Source organism: Symphalangus syndactylus, chromosome 1 (genome assembly GCF_028878055.3).
Source record: "Symphalangus syndactylus isolate Jambi chromosome 1, NHGRI_mSymSyn1-v2.1_pri, whole genome shotgun sequence".
Lineage (NCBI taxonomy): Eukaryota > Metazoa > Chordata > Mammalia > Primates > Hylobatidae > Symphalangus > Symphalangus syndactylus.
Window position 1 is genome coordinate 156,876,022 of NC_072423.2, and position 12,054 is coordinate 156,888,075.

General features: G+C 40.7%; 1 protein-coding gene across 2 annotated transcripts in view; it reads left to right on the forward strand.

Moving 5' to 3' along the window:
- CSMD1 (CUB and Sushi multiple domains 1) overlaps positions 1–12,054 on the forward strand; it is a 2,032,824-nt gene that overhangs the window by 1,814,850 nt on the left and 205,920 nt on the right. For both annotated transcript variants that reach the window (XM_055289255.2, XM_055289263.2), the window contains exons 39-40: positions 4,181–4,250; positions 10,589–10,705. In XM_055289255.2, coding sequence (XP_055145230.2) covers positions 4,181–4,250; positions 10,589–10,705 — 187 coding nt within the window. The remainder of the gene's footprint in view (positions 1–4,180; positions 4,251–10,588; positions 10,706–12,054) is intronic.

The following is a 12,054-nucleotide window of genomic DNA, read 5'->3' on the forward strand; positions in this document are numbered from 1 at the left end:
CAGTGCTCAGGATTAACACACACGGTCATCTTTGTGCAGCTCTCTTAAAGCCAAAGCCCTCACTTTGTACCCAGAAAGTGAATTTGGTTTTCCTCACTCAGTTTGTGAATCATACTATTCATATTAAATCATTCATGTTGGTCATCTTCATCACCATTTGGAAACAGCTTTTAAGTGATAAAGCACTCTTTCAAAGCTAAGCATTCTATTTTTCACAGTTGTTTTATTTCAAAATGTATGTGTTCCCAATAACTATGCACAGAGCATTCTAGGGGCAAAATATCAATGCTGTCTCTTTGAAAGTCCTCTCCTGGCAGCCAGTAATTGAATCTGCTTCTGAATGTGTATGTCCTACTCGGCAAACTGTTGTCAGTATTCAATATAAGTCATCATTAATGCCCTCTTTGGGCTAGGTAGATAAGGCACCAAAATAAAACATTTAAGTAAGTTTTGAAAACTAATAAGTAGAAGTTTTTAAATGAACTTTTACTATCTTCTGTATAAAGAGAGTTTTTGTTTTTTGTTTTCTTCTGAGAGGGAGTCTCGCTGTGTCACCCAGGCTGGAGTGCAGTGGCATGATCTCGATCTTGGCTCACTGCAAGCTCCGCCTCCCAGATTCAAGCTATTCTCCTGCCTCAGCCTCCCAAGTAGCTGGGATTACAGGCACCTGCCACCACACTCGGCTACTTTTTGTATTTTTGTTAGACAAGGGGTTTCACCCTGTTGGCCAGGCTGGTCTCGAACTCCTGACCTCAGGTGATCCACCTGCCTTGGCCTCCCAAAGTGCTGGGATTACAGGTGTGAGCCACTGTGCCCAGCCAAGAGTTTTTTACATAAAAGTTTTGATGAATGATTTATAATCTAATGTATGGCAAGAGTAGTCATTTTTCTCTAATTTATTATTAATATTTTCTAGTTTAATCATGCGTAAGCCTACTCTCAGAATAGTTTCTATCACTTAGCCTAATTATTATATAATTCTCCCTGCCAGCAATAAAAATTGATAATCAAAATGTGTATATTCTAAAGTCAGGAGAAATATATAAGTTGATTGACATTCCAGCTCTTCAGTTAATTCAGGTAATAGAATATTTTAGCTGTGTGTTTATAATGACACTGAAACCGATAGGTTTTAAAGGAAAATTGTTTAGCCATGTTCTTATATGCAGAGTCACAACACTACAGCAGTGAAATAACACCATTGTGTGGAATTCAATTTCTGCACATACATTGGGGTAAATATTATGTAGCACTGAATCAAGTTAAGGGCAAGAACAGGGGCTGGCAAATACTGAATACTAAAGGGGGGCATTACCAAGTGCTTTATATACAAAATCTCACTACTCCTGATCAACCTTGGGACATGGGTACCATGTGATGTATGCTTTCAGCTTACAGAAAGTATCTGTGCAATAACTGGCACACTTTAGTAAAGGAAAACTATTGTTGCTGTATTAGAAACCAGTATCAATGTATAAAGCCACCTTCATAAGAACAAACCCACAACTTACATTGTAACACCACCTTGGTGGGTACCACAATAATTGTAACTCTGCGGAAAGGTGGGCGGCAGAACGAGAGTCTCTGTAGTGGAAACTGTAGCGGGTAAGGACTCCTGAACGCTGAGCCACCTCAGTAAGTTTGTAACCAAACACACTCAGGCTACTCAGGCTGAATCTTTAGGACACGACGTTCCTGATCCACATGGTGTGTCAGAAAAATTATCCTAGGCCGGGTGCAGTGTCTCTCACCTGTAATCCCAGCACTTTGGGATTCCAAAGTCAGAGGATTGCTTGAATCCAGGAGTTTGAGACCAGCCTGGGCAACATAGCAAGACACCATCTCTACAAAAAGTACAAAAATGAGCTGGGCGTGGTGGCGCATTCCCGTAGTCCCAGTTACTTTGGAGGCTGAGGTGGGAGGATCGCTTGAAACAGGAGGTGGAGGTTGCAGTGAGCCGAGATTGCACCAGTGCACTCCAGCCTAGGTGACAGAGCAAGACCCTGTCTTAAAAAAAGAAAAAAAAAAGAATTATCTTTCATATCTCAAGGATCTCATTTAGAGAGACACCTCAATCTATACTGACATGCTGTTTTTGTGCCTTGTTCGGGGCTTGCTTTCTAATTACCTGAAATTAGGTAAATACCATGTTACATCTATTCTCCCCCAAATTCCCAAACTTTAATATTTGCTCTTGCTCATGGATATTCATCTTCTTTCTACCTGACGGTGAGACTTTGCAGTTTCTGTTGCCGTTCTTATACAAGTGATGTTATCACAGCTCTCAGAGAAGCAAATAGAAATAATTCTTTACTAAAGAAATTTCTGATAATGGATTATTGAATATGCTGCTTAGGGACAGAGTCCTGTGGACACACTTCTGCACAGTCCAGTCAGACTGTTGATTAGCTCTGTTTTTCAAATGCAAACTAAGCTGTGTTTCTTTTCTTCGTTACAAACAATGCCAAGCTTTGAGTTTACAAGCTGCTGTTTGTCATTCACATGAGCCAAAAAGGATTCTGGATTTTTTTTTTAATTGCTAACAACTGACAATTTTACTAACACATTAATATATTTGGAACAACAGATGCATCAATTACATATTAGTCATGAAAAGCATTGTTCCTTGCATAGTTCACACGTGAGTGTCTATAAATATATATGCCTAGTGAGATTCAGGGGCCTGCCATGACATCACACGCTGAAAGTAAATCCGGAATATTGGAATGATGTATGACTTCCATCGTCTCTCAACTTGTTTTAACCGTCTTTTAAAACACAAAAAAGAAAATTCCCGTTGGTGTAAAAACTAGTAAATAAATCCACAGGGTCCTATCTTGCTTTGATTTATTAGAAAACTTGTAGCTAGAATCGCTCATCTGAAATGTTTATAGCAAAATCCATAGCAGAATATTACCTAGATTGGTAATAAATGACCATTTTATTGGTAGCCTCTGATGAAAATTTTTTGAGACTTTTGAACTCTACGTTTTCCCTTTTTCAGAAGGAAATTTATAAGGATAATTTAATGCATCAGAGAATGGGGATACAGAGAGTATAAATGCCAGCAGCACAAAATTGCCTGGAGTATCTTCTGTAAAACTAAATATAGTCTTCTTTACTGTAACTACTCTTAAAAATATCAAGAGGTATGAAAAAGTTAGTTTGTGGCAGGTGGATTGAGTATGAAATGTTTGAGAGTTTAGGGAATCGGTTTGCCATTGATAACTGCATTAGTGCAAATGCTTGTTTGATGCGTTCCCAGTGTGACTGGAATTATTTAACACACATTAAATAGTGTTTTTCAATTGCCTCTATGCCAATTGTGGGTGGCAAATGGAAATTTATGAGATAAGCAAACCTGGCTGATAAGGCCACCAAATCACGATCAGGAAAAAAATAAAAATAGACCGCACACAGAGGTCTCATGGATCACCTCTCTTTTATTGTGAAAGAGATGTTAGCACAAAACATCTTTGAATTTAACCCGCTACTGTTTGATTTTTTTTTCAATGAGAAAGACTAGAACAGATTTTTTCAAGTAGAAAGGGGAGAATTCATGTATTTACAGGGTAAAGAGACCCTGAGTGATGAGGGTTAATTTCATTGCAGGCAGGTTGATGTGATGTGTGAGGATGTCTAGTGAGAAAATGAATGTGAAGTCTCCTTTTTCTGTGATAAGAAACGACCCAGTGCTTTGCTGAACCTGGTAGTCATGTGACCTGTAACCACAGACAACCACCGAAGCTAGCTCTCCATAAGCAGACTTTGTATTGCTGACATTTTGGCCTTCTAATCACCACCTAGTACTTTCTTATTGTTTTCAGCCTCTTAGGCCACAAGCTATAAATTCTAGCGAATGAAAAAAAAAAAAATGCGTATTTTGCCCAATTCAGTACTCTTAAGTATCAAGAAAGGAGCTAGGTCGAAGTATGGTCTGGTCAAAAGGACATTGCAAGATTTTGTTTTTAGTAGAAAGAAACACGGTGAAAATGGATACTTTTCTATGTTGGTGCAAAATGTGAATCATTAATAATCATTAGTAAAAACATTTCACAATTTTTGAATTTTTAAATATAATTAAAACAAGAAAGGAAAAAATGCAGATATTCTCAAACATTTAATCCTTAAGTACTCTGTTTTTAGTTATACGTATTTTCTTTTGTTTTCTTTTAAACAGGGCCGTTCCCACATTTCCTGTATGCCAGGGACCGTTCGCCGTTGGAACTATCCGTCTCCCCTCTGCATTGGTAAGGATGCACTTTCTGTAACTCTGCTGCTGTGCACACACTGGGGTCAAAGAATGCACTTCTAAATTTCTTAATTTTAAAACAGGTGTTATACAGTCATAGCACATAATGCAGTAGAGCAGAATGACGAGTTTAACCTGTACCTTCCCCACTGGATGCGTCAACTCCATCTTCTCAGTGTGTCTGGGTCAGCCCGCACAGACCAGAGGCAAGACTGCCCCCGCAAGGCCCTACACCAAAATGACATGCGTGTCAGAAGGCCGGTTTGTTAATTTGTGGCAGAGAAGGAATGCAGCTGGTCTGAAAGTCTGAACAGTTTTCTGTATGACCCTTTAACCTCAGAAAAAACAAGTTCCCAGAAACAAAATTCAGAATGACAGATTACTGATGGAGTGATGGAGTATTTCATGTTGGAAACAGCCCGGTGACTATCTTGTGAATGCGCTCCTGGAGGCACAATCAGCTGACTTCTTTAGGAAAAAGCTTTCCAGACCTGTATTTAATGCTTTGAGACTCCCTAAACTGTTAGCATAGATGATGTGGGGGGTGTTTAATGATGCCAGGAGCATTGCAGGTGGTGGTCGCAAGTCCCTCAATACAAAGGTTGGTGATGTCAGGGTGCCCTTTGTTCCCCATCATTCAGGGCCCCAGCTTCACCCATCACCTATTTGTTGTAGCCCAACTCAGAAATCTTTACCTGTAGCTCAGTCAACCATCCAGCCTTGCAGGTACTGTCTCAGCAGGATCATGGTCAGTTACTTAACACTCCGTACCGCCAACCCCCAAGCTGATTGGCTTCTCCAAACCTATTGTTGTTCTCCTGGATCTGCTTCCTCTGAGAATGCTATTACCAGTATCCTGCTCTTTTCTTTTTTCTTGCCTAAACAACAAATCTGGGTATTACTTTAAATTTCTCCCTCACTCCCTAAATCCAAGTGACTTCTCACTCCTGTCACCCCTTCCACGTGAGTGTATCCTCCCCTGTGATTCTTAGCTGCAACGCCCCATCTTTAAGATGGCACAGTCCCCTCCTAAATTATCGTCTCCATGGGATCCTAACCCACAGCTCCCGTATTCAGCCATACTCCAACTTTATCATAGGAAAGAGGCAAAAGGAAACATCGGCAGTACTGATCTTGGCTTTATTTAAAATTTTCATATTTTGTTCACCATAGATTTTCTGCCTTTCTTTTTATTTTTTCCAAATACTGCATTCAAATATTTATTGGAGGGTTTAGGCACCCTTTTGAATTTTGCACTGGAGAGAGTGTCCCCTCCTCAGTGCTGTCTAGGCTCCCACCTGCAGGTGCAGTGAGTCATCTCTACCCTGGGCTACCACCACCGTGTGCCTAACTTTACTTCCTGCAGAGCTGTAGTGATATTGCTATTTAATTTGCCCTTCTACAGTCCCCAAAGGCTTCGGTGACAGAGACATGCACTACCCACCTCTGCACCTTCAGCACGTGGTAGACACTCAAGAATTTCAATTAAAGAATGGCTAGGGAATGAATGAGTATCAGAGAGCCTGGATCATTATAACAGTCACACTTCTGGGGTACTGTCTTTATTGTTCTTCACAGTCTTCCAACACTCAAGTATTGCTGGGGGTGTGCTCAGAACCCATTTATCTCCAGACAGTCAGCCTCAAGCACGCCATACTGCCAAATGATGTTTCAGGAGAAAGTGGTCAACTCTATATGGATGAACATTAGTTATTCTGAAGGCCACAGAGTAGCCTTAAAATTGTCGTGGGACCTATTCACATTCGTTTCAGCATAGTGTGGTGTGGGTACCCACAAGTAAAGCAAGGTAATTACTGTCTGTTACACATTCTTCTGACAGCCTAATTTCCCCACATCTCAAATAAATTTAGGTATTCAATGGTTTCTAGTAATATACAATTTAACTGCCTTGCATGGGATGCAGATGAAATTCTGTACGGAGGAAAATAAAACTGCCCGAAACCTGTAAAACAAACAAAACTTCAGCCTTTACGATAGTCTCATCCAGGAGAGAATGCCTGTTTATGTTATGTTCACGATATTATGTTTGCTTACAAGTGAAAGATATACCTTAGTGGCCCGTATCTTATTTTTAAAAGCTGTGTCTTGGTAAAAATAAATGTCTAGATTAACATGTCAGCTAAAAACATTGAGCTGCTTGTATAGACATTTAAAATCCCAGCCTTGGCTGGGCGCGGTGGCTCGTGCCTATAATCCCAGCACTTTGGGAGGCCAAGGCGGGTGGATCACGAGGTCAGGAGATCGAGACCATCCTGGCTAACATGGTAAAATCCCGTCTCTACTAAAAATACAAAAAATTAGCCACGCATGGTGACGAGCACCTGTAGTCCCAGTTACTCGGGAGGCTGAGGCAGGAGAATGGCGTGACCCTGGGGGGCGGAGCTTGCAGTGAGCCGAGATCGCACCACTGCACTCCATCCTGGGTGACAGAGTGAGATTCTGTCTCAAAAAAAAAAAAAAAAAAAAAAAATCCCAGCCTTGATTTGGAAGGAAAAAATTAAAAAATTTAAAAAAGGAAAAAATTAAAACTGCCTTTGGTTCATATAGAACATCTATCTGCCTATTTATTTTTAAATGAAGAGCCTTCCCTTAAAGTCAGGAATTGAAACTTTTTAAACTTCACAATGAAATCAATTCTAAGCAGGCACTGAATCAAATAATATGCCTTTGCTGTCACTTTGTATTACATAATGGGATGTTTTATTCAAAGAATTAACTTATATTTGCAAAATATAATAGGCTTTTCTCTTTTATTTAACATTGTGAGTATTAGCACATGTTGAAGTTATGTCAACTTCTGTAATTCTTTACAGGGTATACAAGTTTTTTCATTGTTTAAAAAACTCACACATGACCCATGATAAATCTCAAAGACGGATTCTAGAGATCGAAAGGTTTTTTGTAGCCATTAGCTTTAGATTACTCCAAACTGGGGAACTGTAGGAGGAGAAGTCTGTAGAGAAATAATATTTTACTTAAGAGCTCCTGGAAATCCCATGACCTAATTTTGAAAACTAAAAGTACTGATGAAGAGAACGTATATAAAACCACTGCTCTAGAGGTTAACATACCAAGCAGTGTTCTCAGAGCTTAACCAATATGGACTATTTTGAATATTTATAACAAGCCCCAGAATGGTCTCACAGTTTTCTAGGGCCCTACAGCTGGGTGAAGCTCATGTCACAGCAGGTGGCACAGGACCTCCCTGTCACACTGCACCACAGGGCTCTTCAGCACGATGTGTCTGTGTCCTTCAGTAAAAATTCTGTATATTCTTTCTCCCTCCAAAACCAGGAATTCACACAAAATAAGATGTATAAATCCAGTAAAATATAAGGTCTCTAGCCATTTTATAAAAATAAACTCCTTTTCCTTTACAAAAACTGTATTTGCCAATAACTCTAAATACGCTATTTACCTATAAGAAAGGGTCTGGCATGGAGGGAGCTTCCCAGGCAGGAGGCAGGAAGTCAGTCTGCCACGTGACGACCACACAGAGATGGACACTGAACCAATCTAAGACATGGCAAGCCCAGTCACCTTAAAATGTCACAAAGGGCCAGGCACAGTGGTTTAGGCCTGTAATCCCCGCACTTCGGGAGGCCGAGGCAGGTGGATCACCTGAGGTCGGGAGTTCGAGACCAGCCTGACCAACATGGTGAATCCCCATCTGTACTAAAAATACAAAAATTAGCCAGGCATATTCGCAGTTGTGGGCGCCTGTGATCCCAGCTACTTGGGAGGCTGAGGCAGGAGAATCACTTGAACCAGAGAGGTGGAGGTTGCAGTGAGCTGAGATTGCACCACTGCACTCCAGCCTGGGCGACAGAGCAAGACTCTGTCTTAAGAAAAAGTCACAAAGGGAGAAAAGATGGATATGCATCTTTTTGGAGCTCTGTTTTTATGCTTATCTATTGACTTGTAGTTTTCAAGATAAACAACAGCAAAAACAAAGGATTACTATGGTTTTAACTAAGCTCTCAAGTAATTCAGTGATTGTTGCGTGTTTGACAGGAGATGAACCCAGTGGTCAGGCCCACGATCAGTTTCCCATGACACAGAGAGTTGGTCTGTGTGGAACACAGATATCCGTGTTGATGATGCTGTCTACGCTGAGGTCCTGGACCAGCCCCTTCTGCCGGGCTGCCTCAGTCCTCAGCTGAAGATATACATGAGTGTTTGTATTTTGTAATTTCCATTTGCATGTGTGTGTGAAAATCATGCTAAAATCAAAAGGAACTTTTTAGTAATACCACATGTACTGGTTCTGTTGTTTTCCTTTTTTTGTCATTGATTCGGCCTTTTTCATTCATGTCTTCCCTGTAGTTGTATTACAGGAAACGGGTTGTCATCCACACCCCAGGAGAGGGTTTTTGGATCTTGTGCAAGAAAGAATTCAGGACGAATCCATAAAGTAAAGTGAAAGCAAGTTTATTAAGAAAGTAAAGGAACAAAAGAATGGCCACTCCATAGACAGAGCAGCCCGGAGGGTTGCTCTTTGCCCATTTTTATGGTTATTTCTTGATGATATGCTAAACAAGGGGTGGCTTATTCATGCCTCCCCTTTTTAGACCATAGAGGGTAACTTCCCGACGTTGCCATGGCATTTGTAAACTGTCTTGGTGCTGGTGGGAGTGTAGCAGTGAGGACAACCAGAGGTCACACTCATGGCCATCTTGGCTTTGGCGGGTTTTCTCCGACTTCTTTACTGCAACCTTTTTGTCAACAAGGTCTTTATGAGCTGTATTTTGCACTGAACTTCTATCTCATGCTGTGACTTAGAAAGCCTTAACCATCTGGGAATGCAGCCCAGTAGGTTTCAGCCTTATTTTATCCAGCTCCTATTCAAGGCGGAGTTGTTCTAGTTTAACACCTCGGACAGTTGGTTATACATATCTACTGTCACTACAGGTCACATGAGCCCCAAGGGAAAGGGTATTACTGCTAAATGTATTTAGGCATGCCACTCAGATTTGCTGGTGTGTCTTCCACACAGTCAGCAGCTGCATGGACAAAGTGCACATGGGAGCGTCGCCTTGCAAATGCCTGGTCTCTGCCACAAAGAAGTTGCTTTGAGAGGTTATACTTTAAATAGCAACACCATTGATGGTGTCCAAGACTTTCCAGAATTATGACTCACACCACAAAAATACACTTTTAAATGTTTGTAACTGACATTTTTCAACTTATACAATGTTTGAAATCCAGAATATGGTGCCCTGGCTTGAGCAATCACCATATTCACTAGACTTGAGTTTTAGCGATTTCTCATATTAAATTACAAATAAAGTATTTCAGTCTTGATGAAGATTGAAAAAGAAAAAGGCTTCACCTAGGTCCCAGGGGGCCTCTAAAAGAGGGCTTCCAGAAAATATTTTGTTTAAAATATTTTGAATAATGAGAGCATTGTTAGAATAAAGCCGTTCCCTGTGGGCTTCCTGAAAAGAAGTGGCATCATTTGCATTAATTTGGAATATAAGAAAGTATTTTAATAGGTTACAAATGGTCAAAGATTGGAGTTTCAAATGCTTCATCTTATATCACTGGGCATGATTGCTGTAAAATCAGTTGTGTCTCTTTATAGTCAAACCTCAGATATGGTAGCAAAACATGTGAGTCGCCAAGATAAGGCAAGATGCATGAACTTATTTCACCCTCTCACAGCATAAGATTTCCTGGGGAGAAAGTGGTTGCAGTTAGCTGCATTCCGAAATTGAAAAGCTATCTGACAGTCATGTGTCCTGGCTGAAACTTGGGTACTGGAACCAGACGCAGCTGGAACGACCTTCTGGTTGTACTGTTTACCAGGCATGTCACTTTAGGCAAATTTCTTAATCTCTTCCAGGCTTGGTTTCTTCATATGTAAGAGGGGAATGGTAATCCTTTCAGGGTTGTTATGCGAGTTAACCTATGCAATGTATTTATCTAGGCACAGTAAGTACCACATAGTTAGCAATCAATAAATAGGGACTAATACTACCTCTCAATGAATAGCAGCTAGTACACTGAAGTCTATTTGATGCCTCACTGTGATGCAAACATTAAATGGACTAATCTTTACTGGGAGCCTTTGAGTACGAGGAGAAGATGGATCTTGAAAAATGGTCTTTATTCTAAATCAGTTCACTGTCAAGAGGGAGAGCACAGCTCGTAGATACCTAAGGCACACAGCATTGTATCGTGTGCTGTAATGAGGGGCAGAATTCAGCTCCGAAGACTTGCTCTTTCTCAGCATAGTTGAGTGAAGCAGGTCGGAGCAAAGATTCCAGGGAGAAAGTGAGGACCTGCAGGACTGACATCTTGTCCACTTTACAGCAACGTGTGGAGGGACGCTGAGCACCTTGGGTGGCGTGATCCTGAGCCCCGGCTTCCCAGGTTCTTACCCCAACAACTTAGACTGCACCTGGAGGATCTCATTACCCATCGGCTATGGTAAGTGAAAACGTTACCAATTCCTAAAAGTTCGTTTTTTTAATTTCCATCTTGGAAAGAATTAAGCAGAATAAAATGCCTTATTCTGTTGACATAACTGTATCTGTAATTGAAAGTGGCATACAGATTTAAATAAGGCTTTGGCAGAGTAACTTTGAGAGTGGAAAACTTCTTTGAAAAATCAATTGAGCTATGCAACTCTTTTCAAGGCAAATTAAATTGGCCGAATGATGATATAGTAGGCATATGAAGTGCAAAATGTAGCATCCCTAATTCAATTATCAATCTATTTATAATAGCGCTTTTTCTAATCTATCTCTGGAAGTCAATAATGGTTATTGTTTCTTTTGGATGATTTTGAAGGCTTTTTGAAGGTTATAACTGCTTTTAAATTAAATATAAAACAAATTTCAAGAAATAGTATTGTTTTATACATTTTTACTATATATTACGTTGTTTTCAGGTTAATACATAAGTTTTTTTAATATCTAGTTATTAACATTCAGGTTATTCACCTTAAATAATTCATAAATTTAATTGTTGTGTATGCTATTATAGAACATTTTTCTGGCCTCTCTTCAGAAATGCATGGTCGTTCTGAAATTTTGATCCCCTCTCACGCCTTTCCCTGTCTGCCTCCTGGTTTCCTTCCTATTGTAGTTCATTTTTTGAGTCCCCCTACCTGTGATTTTCTCTACAGTACTCACTTCAGATAGACCAAGTTAGGTGCTTAGTGAATGTCCTAGGGCAGAGTAGCTGGGTACTTCTGTACTAAATAGTAGCTGAATGATGAATGAATGAATGAATACAACCATAAATCGAAGTCACTGCCCTGGAAGAAGATCACACACTTTCTTCAAAGCTTCTGCTTTTAGAATCTGTGCCCAGGATGGCAGTAGCAGTAGGAGTGAGCAGTCAGGGTGGACTTGCTCAGCAGAGAGTGGCTGGGGAACAAACAGTCGGAATGACAGCCCGACAGGTCAATCAGGCACTGGATGTGGGAAATGCAGTTGACTAACATGACTGTTCCACAAGAAAAGAGGAGGACGGTGGAAGAGAAGCTCAGTGGGGACGGCCTGGGGAGTCCGTCACCACCCAGTTATCTGTAGGAGGCCACGGTGGTGGTCAAGGAAGGGCGAGACTCTGTGGAAGGATTATTATAGGAGCCCCTATTTCTCTCAGGTTTCTTAGTTTGCTAGTTTTGTTTTTTTTCAATCATAGTCTCTCTGAGCATAAGGCAGTGGTCCTGCTAGGGCTAAATGAAACGGAGACCTGTGAATCACTTTCAGCAACAATGCTGCCACTGTTCTCCCAAGCTGGGCCCATCGTCCTTGCCATGGAGATCTGGA